Below are 20,353 nucleotides of genomic sequence, written 5' to 3'. Positions count from 1 at the left end.
ACTTATCTTTGTAGCAAGGAGAAGGTGGATGAGAGTGCCAGAAAGGAGCAAATTTATGAAAGGAATAGTGATTGGAGTGCCACTGCAAGGGCTACAAAATCAACAAGTTTACTTATTTTCTGTTAATTACAAAATATGCAGAGTTTTCAGAGTTTTTTATTGTTTTTATTCTGTTTGCCTTCAAAAGCCTTCTGAGATAGGCGGCTGTTTTACAGGCTGGGAAGTGAAGCTAAGAAAGTGACTGCTTCAAGGTCTCACAAGGAATGCATTACAAAGATGGTACTTGGAAATTGGAGAATATTCTACTCTAGGCATTATACCAGAGTAGTTCTTGTATAGGGCAGCTAAAACCAAGTACAGCCTTTCAGATCTTAAGAATTCTGCCACTTGAGACACATTTTGTCACACTTACTACCTGCTGGAAAAAGAGTCATGTCCACTGTTGAATTAATTTCCCAAGTAGCTGTGCCCTTCTCTTCTGTTACCCTCCTTGGAATGAATCTCTTTCCTAGCTTGACTCCTAGCAGCTGTTTCAGTGCTTCTTATGGTCACTGCTCTCTTGTTTCCCTCCTGCTCTTGCCAACTGCTACTATCATATTCTGTAGCTATTCTGTAACTTTTCAATGTGTTCCAGGGAATGTGGGATACAGACAAGCACTCAAAACATTCCTGGAAAAATAGTAAAAAGACGAGGGCGACCTCCAAAACGAAAGAAACTACTGGAGGAGAATCTCTTAAGGTAAAGAAATGCCATGTTTGAAATATTAACCAAAGATAATCAAATGCATGTGTTTCTGTAGTGTCATCTGAGTACATGATGCTTTACAGAGTAGAGGAGCTTACAATCTAAATGTTGACAGTAATGAAAATGAAGGGGATGATGAAAAGGTTGTGGCATAAGTAACAGGGGATGAATGTGAACAAGTCTTGTTGAATATAAAGCCTTCTGAAGGGGACCTGAATTCAAATTGAACTTTATGACCATATGTAGCCTATGATTTGCCTCCTAATGCTAAACCTGAGCTACATCAATATCTACCAAGTGCTGTGACATTTCAGTGGCAGTATTTGTTTCATTCTAGCAGTGAATGTATTACTTTGCTTAAATTTGCTTTATAGCTTAGCGGGTAGAGCATGAGACTCAGGGTTAATCTCAGGGTTGTATGTTCAAGCCCCATGTTGGACAAAAGATTCCTGCATTGCAGCGGGTTGGAGTAGATGGCCCTTGTGATCCCTTCCAGCTCTACAACTCTACAATTCTATGATTCTATATCATTTCCTAACAATACTGTTTATTTTATTTGTTGCTCATAGAGAGAAGGCAGAAGAAAACGCACTTGTGTGTGAGTCACAGATGAGAAATGGTAAGGGGAAATTATGGACCATAGTTAAATTTTTTTAATACAGTGTTTCAGGATGGAGGGCTTCCTGATAATCCTTTCTCTTTTGTCAAATTCATTCTAAACAGATAGGGAACAAGAGGCCTGCTTGTATTAATTAGAATTTCATTTGTACAGTTCTCTCTGTATTTAAAGTAATGGCAGTCGAGTCTGAATGATTTCTTTAGATGCTTCCCACTTTTCTTTCTTGTTGGAATTGTCTGTATTTATGCTTTTCATATTTCACCTTCAAGAAACTCACACCCTTCTTGGCCTCCCTTCTTTTTGAGTATTTCTGACCATGGGATTTCATCCAGTAGTTTAAGCCTTTTGAAATCAGTGCAGAGTGTATATGTAAATACACTCAGCATTCCCTTGCCTCTGTATAATGAAACCCAAGAGGACATGGCCACTTTCTCCCAAGGTTCCCAGTACTTCTACCTCATTGATCAGTTCCTTCCTGTTGGTGAGGACCAGGTCCAAAATAAATGATCCGTTTGTTGCTTCTTCTACCTTCAGGAAAATGAAATGGCCAGCAAGGCAATGGATGAATTCGTTGGACCTTATGATATCTATGATATCATGTCCGAGTTTGGGTTCAAACAGATATCAGTGTAGTTGAAGTCTCTCATGACTACTCATCTCTCCTTTTTGAATGTTTGGTCATCTGTCCTAGGAAGCCACCATCCCATTCTTCATACAGAAAGAACACACTTGTGTTACTTGTGGCTTATTGGTACATGTTAGGTCATGTGATACCTGTCATATTAGTGCCTATACTCTCATTGCTTAGCATTTTTTTTTTTTTTTGTCAAAGGTTCTCAAGGACCAGGTCATGGAACATGGTGGCTGCTATGTCAGACAGAAGAGGAGTGGAAGCAGGTCACAGAGAGCTTCCGAGAGGGAACATCTTTAAGAGAGAGGCAGCTTTACAAGCTCCTGAGTGAAGATTTCCTGCCAGAGATCTGCAACATGATTGCACAAAAGGTAAGAAGGAATATTTGAATGATTTGAGGCAGCCTCAAGAGTTGAGAGCAGGTTTGTTTTTCGTTTCTATGAAGAAGAAAATGGTAGGGCCCAGATTCTGTGACCAGATAACCAAAGTTATGTTGTTGGAATTCCCCGCCCTGCCCCCCAAAAATGATACAAATTTTCTCAAACATACTTATGTGCTTTGTAACATCCGGATTTTTTTGCTGTTTCTTTTTTTAAAACATGCACCAATTAGTGGAGCAAAAAAGGAGGATACACATAGGTAATGCTGGAGAGGCAATAGTTGTAGAGAAAAAAGACAACTGGATAATGTATAATAGAAAACATTTGACTTCTAGATCATTCACACAAACTCACTGAATATTTGAGGCAATTGCATATGCTAACAATATGTGCTCAAGATTTTCTTCACAATGAAATAAAAGTCAGAAGATTGATCTAAATTGCATTATTGTACCATGGTTAAATTCAGATAGCCAGTATATCAAGGGGGAAAAGTGAAGAAGTTTGGCAGTCTAGAACTGCTGTAGAGTTCCAAGTGCATTCTTTGCAGTAGATAAGAACCATTTTGTTCAGTTTTGGGAGAATTTGTAATCTCTGTGCTCAGAAGTGGGCTACTGAGTAGAATGGAGAAGAATTTAATTATATTTCTCTTGAGAATATTGTAGTGGATAGCTATGTTCTCTCCCCCCTAGCCCCCTTCACTACCTCAGTTCAGATTGACAGCGATCTGGCAGGGGAAGTATGCTTTTATTTGCAGCATTTGGCTTGACTCACATGTGTGAGATTACTTACTCTCTGGTTTTAGAACATTATGAAGAATAATGTGGGGAGATGGAAGGTTGATTGGTCCTGTTTTGTGGCAGAAGGTTGCATTGGATGGTATTTTAGTCCATTTCAGCACTCTAATTCTTTGATATTTGAATCTGGAGGCTACTTGTCAATCTCAGCAGCACTCAAGTCTTTTGTAGTTTGTTTGTTTGTTTGTTTGCTTGCTTGCTTGCTTTGCTTTTGTTCTTGATATCATTTGAAAAATCAACTCCTGTAATTATCCAGGCCTGGTCTTTGAGTAATTTTGTATCTTAATATAGCTTCTGTGACTTCAACTGTGAGGAATGAGAAATGAATTGCTAAGCGCTCTGTACACTGAAAAATATTACAGAAATTGTTACTAATAAATGGCATACATCCAAATACGAAGCCTTTGTACCAATTCTGATCCATGTTGATTTCTTTCACCACTTTTTAGGAGAAACGTCTGCAGCGAATGGAGTTTTCTCCTAGGTGGATGTCTGATCGTCAGCACATAAAGCCGATAAGGCAAGAGGTAATGTGTTATGTAATAGCAGAATAGAGAACGTGGGTGGCGCTGTGGTCTAAACCACTGAACCTCTTGGGCTTGCTGATTGGAAGGTCGGCGGTTCGAATCCCTGCAACGGAGTGAACTCCCATTGCTCTGTTCCAGCTCCTGCCAACCTAGCAGTTTGAAAGCATACCTGTGTGAGTAGATAAATAGGTACCGCTGCAGCGGGAAGGTAAACTGTGTTTCCGTGTGCTCTGGTTTCTGTCACGGTGTCCCGTTGCGCCAGAAGCGGTATAGTCATGCTGGCCAAATGACCCAGAAAGCTGTCTCTGGACAAACACCGGCTCCCTCAGCCTGAAAGCGAGATGAGCACCGCAACCCCATAGTCACCTTTGACTGGACTTAACCATACAGGGGTCCTTTACCTTACCTTTAATAGCAGAATAGGTTAGCACAAATTAGCTATACAGTGCCACCCATCAGCATTATCACTGAATGTGCTCACCTCAGCAGCAAGTAGAAAATTAGGTCATAGAAACAGAACTTCAGGTAAGGCAACTTCATTTGGATATATTGGTATATTTATTATTTATACATACAATACAGATCTCAGGCCTATGTTTAAGGAAACTTACGCCTGATTGCCATCAGCCAGCACCTTTGTTTTCTTTCTGGAAGCTCATTACACAGTTGGCACATCATAGTAACCTTAATTATTAGTTCTACTTATTCAGGTAATGTATAACCAATTCTGCATGAAAATCAATCCCAAAGTGGGGTACAACATAAAATATATAATACAACCCTAAAATAAAGCAGTGTAAAAAATTAAACCACAATAAATCAAATTGACATGGCAGCAGCATAACCATGAAGCATAAACATGACCAAACATTTCCTCCAGTCAACAACCAAATGTCTGAGTAAATAAAAATGTCTTTGTAAGTTTATGTGAAAGCCATCAGGACTGGTGTCAACAAAATATGTTAGGAGGCAGCATTCCACAGACATGAACCATGAAGATTGCTTTTGCTTCAATTCTCTTTCTCTAGCATGAGTAGCAGCAGGAAGCCATGATCCCTGCCATAACATTATACCCAAACCAGTGATTGTGGTTTGTTTTGCTTCAAACAAACCTTACTGTTAAGTCAAGATTTGTTCTTAAATAGATGACAACTTCATTTATCAGTTATGAAGAAATTTTGAAATATAGATAAAGCTCTTGAAATGTCTTCATTTAATATAGAGGTGGGTTGGAAAGATTTTTTGGCTAAATGCCTACCTCCCAGATAGCCATCTGGTTGTCATCAGCACAGAACTTCCAGACTTCAATCTAATCCAGAAACAAAGGTCTCTGTTGAAGCATTTCAAAGCATTGAATGGCAGACTCAGCCATTACTTCAACATCTGGGAAATGAGATGGTACATAGTGTCAGCACCTGAACTATATCACCACAAATCAGTGTGTTCCAAAATCTGTGTTTCACACCAAGTTATACCTGAAGTTGTTTTTTGCCTTGCTGAAAATTGCAGTTGCATATTTGAAGTAGCCGTTTGCCTTTCTTGCTATACAGAAGTGAAAAGGAAAGAATAGTTATGTGCTGATGATGAAACTGGTCAGAGGGAGAAAGCTGGTGAGATGAGGTGTCGGAAGCTGAAAGGGTAACAAGGCTTAGTGAGCTAGGAGAGTCTGTGGCAGAGAGAAGTCAAGAATTGGAAGCTGAACTGGCAAATGGGAGGAGGGAGGTCAAGAGACAGCGCTGAACGAGGCTGGTGAAGAGGCATGGGTGTCTCCCCTTCCTGCTGTGACAAGCGCCCCTCCCTCCCTGTCACCCAGAACCAGGAGAGGCATGAAAAGGTTGGAGGAGAGATTGGCTGCATGTAGGCACAGTCTCTAGGTGATTGGGGAATGCCCTGCAGAGGAGGAGGCATAGACAGCTGTGGGGAGGAGAGAACCTTTAGTATCAGCAACTAATTTCATAGAATAAGATCCATAGGGAATGCACTGATGTGCTCATTAGGTCTGACACTCAGCCCGGTCTATGGAGATTGTGTTTTTGCTAATAAAGATCAACTTTGAACTGGCCGTCACACTCTGTGACAACTGTGGAGCCAAGGAGTATTAATATTTTCAGCTTAATTAATGAGAATAAAGTGACACTTCTTAATCATCCTGGGAGCCGCTGCTCTTGTTTAGCAGAGCAGCCCCAGGAGTGGAGTGTGCACTGCTGCATTATTTCCATTTTTAGGTGCAAGAAGTACAACAAAAATCATCCAGGAAATAAGAAGGTGCATATTTATGTACAGGCAAGAAAATTGCAAATTTGGATGTAGAGAAACAAATGGGTGCTAATCAGTAGGAGGCTTGCTGTAGGACCTATGGTGCTTAGCATAAGTTAATTGCTGCCTATGGGCCAGTGTGTGTCAGCACTCCCATAAGCTCCCAAGTCTCTCTTAATTTTTCACCTGAGGAGCGGAGGCAGGGAGGGGAGGGGTAGCAGTTATTCTGGATACAAGTCTCTGGACATACCCATTTCCAGGGAAACACAATGTCAAGTGTTTTGTTTCACTGAATTGTATTTCTTTCTTTTTAAATTGGAAGGCTTTCCAGCACATGATGCAGGGAAGTTGTTAAGACTGTAGTCATAACACACAAAGTTCTTTGTATCCGACCATGTATGGCATCTGTGGAGTTGCCCCTTCCGTCTGGTTCCAAGATGTAGATGCTGCTTAAATATGTAACTGCTCTGTAGGCTTCTAATCCTTTGCAATAGTTCTCAAACAGGTGGTTCAGATTAGCTTCTCATTAAAAAAAACGTTCTGAGCAGCACCTTCATTAAGAAGAAGCTGCGGAAATTCTAGTCGGTATCACATAGGGGGGGGAGAGGAAGGAGCAAGGGCTGTGTTTGAGGCAAGACCAAGGCATGGGGGACTGCACAGATTGTGTTGAGCTCTGAGAGAGAATTTCTTTTGGGGGGACTATGTCAGAGCAGAGAGCAGAAGTTCTTGGAGCCTGTTGTTCTGCATAGTCCACAGTGCCCTCTGCTGCAGGCATGATGTGAGTGGTGCTTCAGCAAAGCAGCAGACATGCTTTCATGACCCCAAAGGCATTTTCACATTCACACAATTTATCACCCAACAATTTTTCTGTTTCCTCAAAAAAGTGTTTCTATGGCATCTTGTTGGGAATGGGGTGTGCGGGGGCTTAGACTGAACTGAAAGTTCCTGAACCTTCATTGGCTTGAACCAACACAACTTCAGTTACAGCTGAGCCCAAACTATGTTTGAAAAATGGTTTGGATCCCCATATAACATAATTTGTTTTCATGATGGTTTGCAAAACAATATAAAGTAAGACAGGTACAAAGTCTTAAGAGATAACAAATTAAATTTTGACAGAGAAGAGTCAGCAGAGGGAGGGAGACAGAACAATGGGGTGTATCTTTGCAAATGCAATTATGTGTGCATAGGTTTTGATTTAGCTTGGGGTAAAAAAACAGGTTTATGCAAAAAGCTACACATAACACAGCATTTGTGAATAGACCTTGCATTTTTTAACTAGAATGTAGTAGAAAGCTCTCCAGCACATATTTTTTTGTATGAAAAGGGGGCTTTGGGATCCATCTGAAATGTTTTCCCAAAACTTAACCCCCCCCCATACTTCCTTTTTTGTGCAGCAATCTGCTGCTGCTTGTGGCCCTAAACAGCTGCAACCTCAGGGCCATTTTTGCTCTCAGATTGGTGCATGATGACAGTACTATGACAACGGAAGAAGTCCTATTTTGAGCAAAGAAATACTGAAACTGCAGCCTATCTGCACTACATAGAGGCTCACACTTCTGCAGCCTGAAGACCATGCCTTAATTGCATGAGGAATACTTCATCTCTCTATAGCACCTCATAATAAAACTGCTTATTTTGTGGTAAAATAAAATATTCATGGAATGCAGCCCTACCCCCCCATTCTAATTTAGCATTGGATGCTGTAGCCTAATGACAGAATTCAACACTTTTAAAGACTCTAAAGTGAACTCACAGTCAGTGGCGTAGCGTGGGGGGTGCAGGGGGGGCCGGCCGCACCGGGCGCAACATCTGGGGGTTAGGGTTAGGGGGCGCAAATCCACGGGTTAGGGGGCACAAATCCATGGGTTAGGGGGCGCAAATTACTTGCCTTGCCCCGGGTGCTGACAACCCACGCTACGCCACTGCTCACAGTATATTTCCCTATAAATCCAATCATAGGTTTTATCTCCCCCCCGCTCTCCAAGCCTGCTATGCCATAAACTATTTGGACATAGCCAACATGGTACCTTACTGACCTTGGCCTTGTGTTCTCAACACCTATCATCCCTGACCATGGCCATGCTGGCAGGGGCTAGTGGGAGTTGCAATCCAAAGCAGGGTACCAGGTTAGCAACCCTGATCTAGAGGGTGTTCAGTGGTAAGTGTGTAAGTTGTATAAAAGAAACCCACCTGTATAATAGTTCTATAAGAGAAATACTTATTGTTAGCAAAAGAATCAGACTGTATTTAATAATGTAGTTAGCTCCCGATTTTGACTTTAGTTTTTTCTGTAGAATTTGGGCTGGAGCGTTAGAGATGTACACCGCCCTTTGAAATTCTTATTTGTTGACACTAGCTCTGTAACTTTCAGTAAAATATAAAAGTACTGGTAAATAACTCTCTAGAAAAATCAGTTAAATAGTTTGTGTATTTTGGGAGATTATCTTTTAGTATTTTAATCCTCACATAAGCATAAGTATTCAGGCACTATTGTATCTGAATAAATTCTATAGGGACGATCCTGTGAGTGGTCAGATGAAATGGACTAAATAACATAAAAGGTCTAATTGCTCTGATTCTCTTTAAATTATTATCTTGGGATTAATTGGATACACTGGTAACACTAATTCAAATACACAAGCTCACTTTGGTGGGCTGGGTTGCACGCAAAGGACACCTTGCATTCTGATGTGAGGAACAGGTGTTTGTATCCAGTTCTCTGCCTTGCTTTCATTTTGTAAAGTAGCCCATGTCTTCTGATTTTTTTTACTGTTGTCTAACTGTAGCATTCTTCTATTAAAGGACAAAGCAGGGGCCTAGGGACCTTGCTTAATGCATTGTTGTTGCTGGTGGCAAGGATGGGAGATGATGTCAGACAATTCTCCAAGGAAGCATTACTGAAGGAAATGACTAAATAGCATTTCTGCAACAACACAAATATAGAGGCACTTAGGGTATCTAGGGTGGAAGCTAGCTTGCCTTTCTAGCAATTTATCAGTGCCCCCTCAGGTCCCATTTGCAGGCAGGTGAAAAAAAATGAAGCAATAATGGCTAAGGTGCAGGCTTTTGTCTGAATTAATGATGGGCTAAGGCCTGAAGGGCAGTGAGGAGGCTCCAGCTGATCATTAATTCTCAGGAAATAGATTGCATTGAAGACCCAGTTTTCAATGCAGTGGTGAACCTATATCTGGGCTATGCCACTTCTGGTTGCAGACAAAGGTTCCCATGACTGACTGTTCCTTCCACTTACCAAGTTTTCTATGTAGAAGGTTCATTCAACCATGGGAATTTCCATCTGGCATCTAAAGTGGCATTGTTGGGGAGAAGGGGTATAGTTATAGAAGCTCTTCTATAGCCATGGCAGGGAATTCTTTTCCAGCCTAAGGACTGCATTCCCTTCTTGGCAACCTTCCTGGGGCCACATATACCACTGGCAAACATGTCACCTTTGTACTGTAGGCTAGCTTGTGCACACTCAAACTCATCTCTGTCCTCCATCCAGACAAGCAAGAGGCATTATCAAAGTTCAAATGCACAGCCCAGCCAGGGCAAAACACTTTGGGTGTAAAGCAGAGGCACTGGGGGTTGTGGCCTGGGGAGAGTTCCAGTGACCAGCCAGGGGGTCACTGTTCTGCATATAGGGATTTATTGTGTAGAGGACCATTCCATCATCTGAGCCCAGAAACAGGCTTACTTTCCTCAGCAATCCATAAACAGATTGTTATATTGTGTTATATTGTTCAGCTATTCTCCTCAGCAAGCAGTAGGCCTCAGTGATAATTTATAACCTATAGAGGGAAGGAAGCAATAAATTTCTTCTTTCTTGTGGTATTTAAGATGTATCTATGCCATGAAACTTTACAAACAAGGTAGAAAAGTTGCCAGATGGTGCAAATATCAATAATCTGGTAGTTGTGAATAGTATAATCGGCTTTATAAGCTGAAATAGTAGTATGATTCTATAAGCAGAAATTGCAGTAAAGTCTCACGTGTGTCCTACTAATAGAGGCATTTAGATACTTGCTGGACCATAACTGGTGTAAATAATCATATCCCCCCCCCCCCTTTTGCTCACTTTTTTCTAAACTAAAAGGTGCAGATGTTGTAACCTTTCCTTATTTGGGAATTGTTCCAGCCCTCTGGTCATTTTGGTTGCCCTTTTCTGAACCTTTTCCAGCTCTGCGATATCCTTTCTGAGGTGAGGCAAGCAAATCTGTGCATAGTATTCCAAATGAAGTCACACCATGGATTTGCATAACAGCATTATGATACTGTCAGTTTTATTTTCAATCCTTTTCATTTTGAGGGACTTTATCTGATTTTTTTGTGGGGGGGAATAAGTTAGTTTGTCATCTGGATCACCTCTATATGCTTAATGAAAGTGTCAAAGAATTCTAAAAGGTTAGTGAAACAGATGTTACTCTTGCTGGTTCAGCAAGACTTATTCTTCTATGTGCTTAGTAATTCTGCTTTTAATAATGCTTGCTTCCAGTTTTCCTGGAACAGAAGTTAAGCTAAAGGACCTGGATCCCCTCAGTTTAAAAACTGAAGTGTAAACTGAAAAATTAGTTGTCACACCCTTTCTTTCTCGTTGTCTTTTTTTTAAAAAAAAATTGTGATTTTCAATTATATACATTTCAATACTTTTACAGTCATTTTAACATTTCAAAACTAGACTTCCTTCCTCCTTACTGCGGTTCCTTAAAATTATTTTTATCATTTCCTGCATATTCTAAATTAACTTAACTTATATTCATCTACTTTTAATTATATACTCTTATGAATCTGCAGGTTATTACAATAATCCCGCCAATGAACTTATCTGTTTACAATTTGTTTGTAAATATTCAATAAACCATTTCTATTCTTTTATAAAAAGTCTGTTAACTTGATTTCTTATTTTTCTGGTAAGTTTCGCCATTTCTGCATAGTCATAAGTTTTGTATCCATTCTTCTTTTGTCTGGACGACTTCTTTCCATTTTGGGGCAAATAACATTCTTGCCGCTGTAGTTGCATACATGAATAAATTTCTATACTGTTTTAGTTCTACCCCTATAATTCCCAGAAGAAAAGCTTCACGGTAAGCTTTATTTAACCTTACTACAAGGCCACCACATATTATAGAAAGTACAGTGGTACCTCAGAGGTTGAACAGAATCCATTCCGGAAGTCCGTTCGACTTCCAAAACGTTTAGAAACCAAGGTGTGGCTTCTGATTGGCTGCAGGAGCAGAAGCTGCATCGGATGTTTGGGTTCCAAAGAACGTTTGCAAACTGGAACACTCACTTCTGGGTTTGTGGCATTCAGGAGCCAAAACGTTCAACTTGGAAGGTGTTCATGAACCAATGTGCGACTGTACCTTCTTTCTCTTTGAGTTATACATTTTTGCCAGTTTACTCGGTGTTAGATACCATTTATATAACTTTTTCATGTAGTTTTCTCTTAAACCATAGGACGCTGTAAATTTTATATCCATATTCCACGATCGTTCCCACACTTCCATACCTATATTATAACAATATCTATTGCCTAATGTATCATTGAATATTTTACTTGCTCCTCCTTTGTCTCCCATTCCAGTAATATCTTATACGTTTTAGACAGCACTCTAACATTGCATTCCAATAGACCTCTCTCCAGTTGTGATATTTGTTCCCCAAACCCTCGTTTCCTATCTTTTTAAAATACTTTATTCAAATGATATTGTATCCATGTTGTTAACTTTCCTGATAAATCATTAAATTATTTTAATTTAAACTCTTCTCCCTCTTGTTTTAATAAATTTCTACAAGTTGTCCAACCTATCATATTATTTTTCTTTACCACTATGGCTTCAAATGATGAGAGTCAAAGTGGTGTTTTTACCTCCAATAATTTTTTGTATTTATCCCATAGTCTACAAATTTTTCCTAATTATGTGATTTGTAAATCCTTTGTGTACTTTCACCTTTTCATAGGCGTGCCAGCTTCCAATATTATCATGACCATCTCAATCTAAGATATGTGGATTCTCCAATGTCATCCAGTCATTCAGCCACCCTAAAGTGACTTACCGTATATGCCACATTTTTTAGGCTATAAAGCTGAAACATGCACTGGGCTAAAAGCTAAAGCTGTCTTATGAAATTCTAAACTGACATTCTCACTAGACATGTTGTGTCCAATATATATTGGGTTTTTAACCCACTCTCCTAAAATGGGATTGAAGCAAGGTTTCTGGTTTATGTTTTATTTAAATTAGTTTGTCTGATCCTATATTCTCAGGAGACCAGGAGAGAAGTTTGGGTGCATCTCAGCTTTCTGAGAGGGGTTTGCATGGGTTAAGACAGATAGAGCGAGAGACCTCCAGCTTCCCAGACTATCCCTGTAGTACTGTACCTTTATATCTGTGTTGACTTCTCTTTATCTCTTTGATGTTTACAGTGGTATTGCATTTCAATTACAACTTCCTGCTCCTCATACACTTTATTTGGACCTCAAGGCAAGAGGTCATCTTGGATCAATCTTCTGGGAACAAAGGGGCAAGCATAGCTTTGCTTCTTTGTTTCTCCAGCTAGAATGTACTTCCTTACAATAAGCTTTCTTATTTAAACCGTGTCTCAGTCTGAATGCCTTTCAACTAAAGGTGTGCTCCAAGCAAGAATTCATTTAACTAAAGTTAACTTCCTCTGCTGCATATAAACACTAACATTTCCTACATTATAGAGTTCTGGCAACTATCAACTTTGTCTGTAGAATCAATTTGCATAATGCTTCCTACATAGCAGGGCTTGCTAACCCCAATCTCAGGGACCTGAGCTGACCTCCATGCATTTTTTTCTCCCCTCTCCCAAGATCCTACCAGTTAAAAAAATAGAGTGCTGGGGTGAACAATGAAGTTTAAACAATTTGATTATGCATCAGGGTGGTTATTTGATAAGCAGAAAAGAGGCAAAACTTCTCATTGACTAATCAATATGGATCAACTGAAAAGGGGAGCTTTGTGCCTCTTTGTGTGTTTCCCTTGTCTTGCACACGTTTGTCCTGTGTAGTGCGTGAATGTGTGTACAAGAGTGTGGAGTGAACACACTCACTTACTGGCATGCATTCTGTGGAGGATTGGTTAAACATGGAAGTGGCCATCAGGGCAAAATGGTTAGCTATTCCTAGTTTCTAGGATGGCTCTTAAAAACTATATTGGCACACAATGTAACTGCCAACTCCTAATATGAACAAGAAGTCCCGAACATAGCTGGCTAATTCTGCAACACAAACTGACTGCATGTTAGCTTCTGATGCTTTGAAATCTGTTAATGGCCAAGGGCAGATGGCCATTAAGATCTACTGAAGAGGGCCTGATTGTGATCCTATCTAGGCAGGAAATAAGTATAGAAGAGTGACTTTCCTGTTGTGGCTGTGACCTCTGGAGCCAGCTGCCCAGCAGAACCTTCACATATTTAAGAAGAAGATGAAAGGATTGATTTTAAATATGCTTTTAATGTGAAATACCGGGGGGGGGGGGGAGGAATTTATGTTAGCTAGTTTTTTTAGTATACTTATGAAGTTACATAGTGTTTTAATTAATGCCTGTGATTTTTTTCTGGTTTTTTAATCTTGATTGAAGTTACAGGCACAGAGCAAGTTTTCAGAATATAAGTAATTACTTGGAATTGTTAGGTGAGATATAGAACATTTTAAACAAACAAACAAACAAACAAACAGTAGGGCTGTGCTGATTTTTCTTGGAGTGTGTGTGTGTGTGTGTGTGTGTGTGTGTGTGCGCACACACACACACACACTCATTATATATATATATAATGAAAGGTGCCATTTCGGGGACATGAAGCTTTCTGTGAAAGTTCAACACATCCGGGGGGGGGGGGAGAAGATACCTTTTGCTGTAAACATGTGATCCAATCCCTTTTCTTGGCAAAGCACTTTCCAAAAGAAGATAAAAGACCATCCAAAAACTTGTGGTATGGTTACCTTCTTATAAAGTGGCTCTTTTAAGGCAATCAAATAATTTACATACTCTGAACAAGATTCTGGCAATCTTTTTGGGGGAGCACATATGAATTATTTCATCTGTGCTCCCCCCCCAAAAAAGATTGCCCTGGTAAAGAGGCACTCATGCTTGGGATTGGGGTAGTTTGTGCTATTGTAAATATCTGTAATACTGGTCCCTGAAAGGTACTCATCTGTGTTGAACATTGTTCTAAGCCCCAGTTGTTCAGTGTTGGATTTTTATAGTACTTTCTGAACCTATCCCTGATGCAATATTCAGTTCCACATATATTCTTTCTGTGTTCACTGTTCCAGCATACAAATAGAAAAGTCTGCATCTTCAGAGCATTCTAAATGTAGACTGTAGAGATTTTTGGTGGCAGAGTCTGCCCTCTCATAACTTCCCAGTTGGTTCTTATTTGCTGCAGCAGTGGCATTGTAAAGAATAGCTTTATTTTCCCATTTCAGGCCAGTATACATTATGTGACAGTGTGTGCGCATCTAATGCACCTTTTGCAATTATCACATGTTCCTTCCCAGACTATTCATTCTTATAAATGTGGTTGTATGTGCTGAAATCAAGCTGCATACATGTGAAATGCAGTCATTGAAAACAAACAATACATTTCCTGCAGTTATGCCTTGATTTAATCACGTGAATGTACATTTATAAGACCAAGAGAAAAATTACAGGCAGGTGCTTTCCTATGATGATATTATCTTGTTTTAAAAATGTACAAATGATCCAATTTCTCATTCAGAGTCAAGTCTGTTTCTAAAAGCTATAAAAGGGCTTCAAAGGTATATCAGCTATTGCAATAATTTCATGTAAGGCAATCATAAGCCGAAACCCAGTGTGCTGTAATGGATAGAGAGTTACACTAGGGCTGTGGATGCTGGTCTTCAAAGTTCCACTCGGCCTTGAAGCTCACTGGTTAACTTTTGGCAACTCACTGTATCTCAGTCTGACCTACCTAACATAAATTATGGGATATAAATATAATAAATAATAAGTAAATAGTTGTGTTTCTTTCTGCAGGTGACTCCTGTGGCGCTCAGCAGAATGGAGAAGCAGAGACGACGGGAAGAGGAGGAGGAACGTCAAATCCTTCTGGCAGTTCAGAAGAAGGAGCAAGAACAAATGTTGAAGGAGGAAAGGAAACGAGAAATGGAGGAGAAAGTCAAGGCAGTGGAAGGTAGGCGGATCAGATTTATGGAAGGTTTTTTAGTTGCTCTTGGTCTACAGTTTATTTTTATATGCATGATACTCACTTCACAAGCATTGTACACCAGCATGTCACTCTGTTTAGTTGTTTAATGGCAATGATTGCTTGTCTTAGTCTGACAGAAGTAATATAGTCATCATGGCTGGTAGCTTCATTGATATCCTTATTCTGCTTGAATTTGTCTAATTTCTGCATTTTGTGGCAGTGAATTTCATGCAGTGCATAAAGAAGTACGTTTTTGTATTTCACGAATCCCTAACCATTTAGTTTCATTGAATGACTCCAGTTCTAATATTAGAGAGAGCAAAACATCTTTCTACCTACTTCCTCTGCACCACACATAATTTTATACACCTCTATCATATCCTCACTTTCTCACCTTTTCTAAACTAAAAAGGTCCAAACATTGTAACCTTTCTTCAAAGAGGAGTTGCTCCAACCCCATGATAATTCCACTGGTGACACACAGGAGTGTGAATGACCTCCTGAAACCCTGGGCACTGTGCAAGAAAACTTCTCAAGAATGTAACAGTTTTTCTTCCCTATCTGCAGAACGAGCCAAGAGAAGGAAGCTCCGAGAAGAGCGGGCATGGCTGCTTGCCCAGGGAAAGGAACTTCCCCCAGAGCTTTCTCACTTGGATCCAAGTTCACCTGCTAGGGAGGAGAGGAAGACCAAGGACCTGTAAGTAAATTGCAGTGAGTGGCCTATAAATACAGAAAAACAATCACACCCAAAACAATTGATTGTCACTGTTAATGTTGATGGCCGGAGAAAAGGCTATGGAGGAATTATACTCTGTGGCATTAAAAAGAGTGTGAATGCAGGCCTTGGGAAGCATTGCAATTGCTGGAATTGAACGTTCAGTGATAAGGATAACATACCAGAGACAGAGTTGGGGAGGAAATGAGGCTAGAGAAACTTTGCATTAATTTTGCATTTCCTCTTTGCAGTTTTGAATTGGATGATGAGTTCACTGCCATGTACAAAGGTCAGTCCCCACTCCAGACACTAGCTTTGCAAGTTGGTTGGTTTTTAAAATATTGGCATCCATTTGTATGTGTAACAGTTTATCATCTTTTTGCTGCTGACAGTTCTCGATGTAGTGAAGGCTCACAAGGACTCCTGGCCATTCCTGGAGCCAGTTGATGAATCCTATGCCCCAAATTACTACCAAATTGTTAAGGTAAGCAGTATGAAACCCCTTTTTGCATTCTGAACATTGTGTTATAGTTGATGCAATGGAATCTGCATAATTTAGCAGGCAGAATAAGAATACATCTTTTTAAAGGATGATTGTAGCTTTCAAGGTCTGTAAGCCTGATGCAAACTGGGGTATTTTTCAGGCTCCCATGGATATATCTAGCATGGAGAAGAAGCTAAATGGAGGCCAATACTACACCAAGGAGGAATTTGTGGGTGACATGAAGACCATGTTCAGGAACTGCCTTAAATACAATGGTGAAAATAGTGGTAAGAATTTGGAACCTGAGTTCCATTTATTGTGTACATGGAAAACAGCCCAAGTCTTTTCTAGCCTCCCATAGCTGGATTGGACAGGAAATGGATGAAGAGTTTAAGCCCGTAATTCTTAATTCACTACAAACATTTGAAAAATTAAATAAATGTGCCTTGTGGCTATATTCATTCACATTAAAGGCTTCTGGAGTAAACCCTGAGGAAAAATATGTACAAATTGGTTCGTGGGACATCTTCAGGAGAAGAAAAGAGTAAGGAGTAAACCCGACAATTCCAGTTCCTAAGACTGTTGGATGGCATCTTGTATGTCTCCTTCCAGCAACTCCTGCAGCCAAGCTGGTGCCTAAAGTATTGCTCTTCTTTCCTTTGGACCACATCAACAGGGCTGAGAGTGGGGTACTGTTGTCTGGGTAGCCCAGGACCCCCATACATACTGCCCAGGCTTGCTCACTGGAGAAGAGGTGCACTCCATTGTCTCTCAAGATGGATGGATGCCAACAACAGTGTAATTGGCAGAGTCTATTCTGCTTGCAGGAGTCAGATTATTATTATTTAATTCAACTATGCAACATGGACTAGAGTGGCAGAAAGTTAATAAGCTGGTATAAGCAGAGGAACATGGAGTGTTAGTTATAGGGAAAGGATTGGGAACTGTGCTGTCAGCTGAATTTATATCAGCTGGCATTAGGAAAAATGCTCTTTTTATGATCTTCTTTCAGACCACAGTCTTTATGTCCTCATGCTATTCTGTGCTACTGTTAGACCAGAGGCATCATCTTTCAAAAAGTTGTGGTTCCCAGAATCCTAACCTTGTTAAAGAGGCTGGATTCCCCACAGACACAAAATGTAACAGTACACAAAGCCCAGAGAAATGTGCTTAACTGTTGACATAATCCGTAGGATTGTCATGTGCATATAGTTGAAGCATAGTTCCTTCATGTACAGAGTTCCAGTTGTGTGGCTAGCATTTCTGTATTAAACTCTGTGTAGCAGCTGCACACTAAAAAAGAGAGAAAGAGATGAGTGTGGTCTTCTGAATTTGGGTGACCTTACACTATTGGGCAACGTTATGAATCATTTACTAAAATATTGTGGATGGGATTCACTCAAAGAGCCCTGTCAGTGGAAGCCCTTCACAAGGACTTCTGCTTGTGTCACAGGGTTTCCCTTCATACTGCCCCCTGCCCCCCAATTGACTTAGGAGAACACCAGAACAGCACATGGAAGTACGAATCATTCCTTCTGGCAAGCTGACAGACATGGGGCACTGCTGAATTCCATTCTTTTACTTGGGTTTACCAGTTGCACACATTTCTGAAACAAACAAAACACTTACTTTAACTCATTTTTAAGAGCATTTATGCCCAATGCAAGACTTGATATGTGAAACTGAAGTGGAGTCATCCCATTACAGTGGTACCTCGGGTTACAAACACCTCGGGTTACAAACACTTTGGTTTACAGACTCCGCTAACCCGGAAGTAGTACCTCAGGTTAAGAACTTTACCTCAGGATGAGAACAGAAATTGCGCGTCGGCAGCGGGAGGCCCCATTAGCTAAAGTGGTACTTCAGGTTAAGAATGTCTTCAGGTTAAGAACGAACCTCCGGAACGAATTAAGTTCGTAACCAGAGGTACCACTGTATGTGTTTAATAAACACACCACAGAGGCATCTGTCTGCATTACAGTTTGCATTATACTGATAATTTAAAATAAGGAATGTTACTGAAGGGATGCATTGAAATCCATGTTATAGCTTCCAGTTTTCCAGCTCTGATTGTATTTTATTTCCTTTTTAAAAACATAGTAAAAGCAGAGAGAGAGAATAACCTACATTCCAAGGACAGTTCTCAGCAGAGGAAAAATGTAACTACCCATAAAACTCACTTTCTTTTATTTGCCTCTTTCAACACAGAATACACTAAAATGGCTTATAACTTAGAAAGATGCTTCCACCGGGCAATGATGAAGCACTTCCCTGGAGAAGATGGGGACACAGATGATGAGTTCTGGATCAGAGAAGATGGGAAGCGAGAGAAAAGAAGCCGTCGGACTATACGTTCCAGCACAGGGAATGTTTGGACTCGATCCAGAGACTCTGAAGGACCTGGCAAGAGACAACAGCATGTGCAAAACGGAGGGAAACTTCCACCTCACAAGGCGAAACATAGAGTGCCTACTTCTTCCTCTTCTTCCTTCTTCTCTGCCGAGGGTCCAAGTAGTAGTTCTATTCATCCCTCTGGAGAAATGGCCTCTTCCAATGGCCGAGGTTTCCTGAGCTCACATAGCTATGGTGGAATGCCCAACCGTGTGTCCCATCCAGGGCAGATGGTGAGTCCCACTCCAGTGGACCAACAGGAAAAAATATTATTTGGCGGGAATTACAAAAGGAACACCAGCAAATGGGAGGAAGTAGCATTAAGTATCCAAGCTAATACACACCTCTTTTCCTTTTTATAACAAACTTCATGTTTTCTTTCCTTCCCCTATTCCTTCCTTCTTGGTGCAGTTTACACTGGGCTTGAACGAACCCAGATGGGGGGGGGTGCTAGATAGGTGCTATCTGGAAGATAAAAGGTTTGGAAGGATTGTTTTCCATGTAACCACTTTTTAAAAAAATTAACTACAAAGAAATACAGTCTGAATTTCAACTAATAGAATCAGAATTTGAAAAAGGAAGAAAAAAAATCTAGTGCAGCCATCTTCCCTCTTAGTCTCACTTCACAGGCATTATTATGCTCGCTATCAAAGAGGTGGTATAATCAAAAGTTGGCAATGGAGCATTTTGCTCCGGATGGTTCCACAAACAAGGGAGAGTGCACACTTCTCAGCCTCTCCCTGATGATTTTCCTGGGTCAATGGTTAATATGATGGGGGAGGAATTTCCTACCCAACCTCAAATGTGGCAATCAATCACACCCTCAGCAAAAGCGACCAAGTGTTCCCAGGAATAAATAACCTTAAGGTTGGATTCATAAAATTGCTTGGCCCTGACTCAACCACAGTAGGATTTGTTTCTTTCAAAACTGTTCCAGAGAGACAATTCCAGAGTTTTATAGCTGTGCTAGTTAAATTTCACATTTGCATTTGACTTCCCAGGTTTGCAGCAAAGCTGCTGCAGACGGCATCTGCTGTACATGCTGGGCTATTGCCATAGGGGGAAGCTGGGCTATTGCCATTTTAAATCGTGGGAGGGAAAGGGGTAGGAAGTGGTGAAAATACTGTTCTTATTAGAATTGCCAGCATTTGTGAATTTGATTGTTGGAGTGCTGTGTGCAGCCTGTGTGCTTCTGCTGTGATGCATCTGTGGAGAATCAGAGGCAGTGACATGATTTATCTATCAGATTTACCTCCCAGGAGAACAAACAAGAGGCTAGGCAGGAAGTAGAAACGGATGCTCTTCCTCTCACAGGCATATTTGGTTCTCCTAACTGGTGAATTTATCAGCTTCATTAGTGCATTGATATTCAGTGGATGGGTCTTGACTAAGAATGAGCATTTTACTAGTAAAAGAAGAAGAAGAAGAAGATTTGATTAATGGAGTGGTCAAATAATTTGCAAAATCTTTTAAGGGCATTAATGTTATGGGAACAACAAAGAAGATATTAATAAACAGATTGGTACTTACACCAATTATGAAAAACCGATTAGAATGCTGTTGTGAAACAATGACACTAGCTTTGTTAAAAATGTAATTATTTCTTTCAT

General features: G+C 40.4%; 1 protein-coding gene and 1 long non-coding RNA gene across 5 annotated transcripts in view; one reads left to right on the top strand and one right to left on the bottom strand.

The window, feature by feature from the left end:
* The window catches only part of CECR2 (CECR2 histone acetyl-lysine reader), a 113,549-nt gene that overhangs the window by 78,861 nt on the left and 14,335 nt on the right, over positions 1-20,353 (top strand). For all 3 annotated transcript variants that reach the window (XR_014012083.1, XR_014012084.1, XM_081209785.1), the window contains exons 5-14: positions 635-739; positions 1,315-1,364; positions 2,197-2,366; positions 3,622-3,699; positions 14,982-15,138; positions 15,721-15,850; positions 16,120-16,157; positions 16,261-16,352; positions 16,513-16,639; positions 18,561-18,976. Coding sequence is in view for 1 of the 3 variants with exons in the window: in XM_081209785.1 (XP_081065911.1) it covers positions 635-739; positions 1,315-1,364; positions 2,197-2,366; positions 3,622-3,699; positions 14,982-15,138; positions 15,721-15,850; positions 16,120-16,157; positions 16,261-16,352; positions 16,513-16,639; positions 18,561-18,976 (1,363 nt within the window). In the remaining 2 variants the exon portion in view is untranslated. The remainder of the gene's footprint in view (positions 1-634; positions 740-1,314; positions 1,365-2,196; positions 2,367-3,621; positions 3,700-14,981; positions 15,139-15,720; positions 15,851-16,119; positions 16,158-16,260; positions 16,353-16,512; positions 16,640-18,560; positions 18,977-20,353) is intronic.
* On the bottom strand, positions 2,410-18,938 carry LOC308595909. Of its 2 annotated transcripts, none has more exons than XR_014012205.1 (3): positions 18,826-18,938; positions 4,958-5,082; positions 2,410-3,463 (listed from the first exon to the last, which is right to left on the bottom strand). It is a non-coding gene; the product is annotated as an uncharacterized lncRNA (long non-coding RNA). The 2 variants fall into 2 exon arrangements; XR_014012206.1 differs by lacking the exon at positions 18,826-18,938 and adding an exon at positions 5,175-5,888.

Source organism: Podarcis bocagei (genome assembly GCF_964188305.1).
Source record: "Podarcis bocagei genome assembly, chromosome: 10".
In the NCBI taxonomy this organism is placed as follows: domain Eukaryota; kingdom Metazoa; phylum Chordata; class Lepidosauria; order Squamata; family Lacertidae; genus Podarcis; species Podarcis bocagei.
Note: the sequence above shows the minus strand (reverse complement) of the source record. Positions and strands in the feature narration are given on the sequence as shown.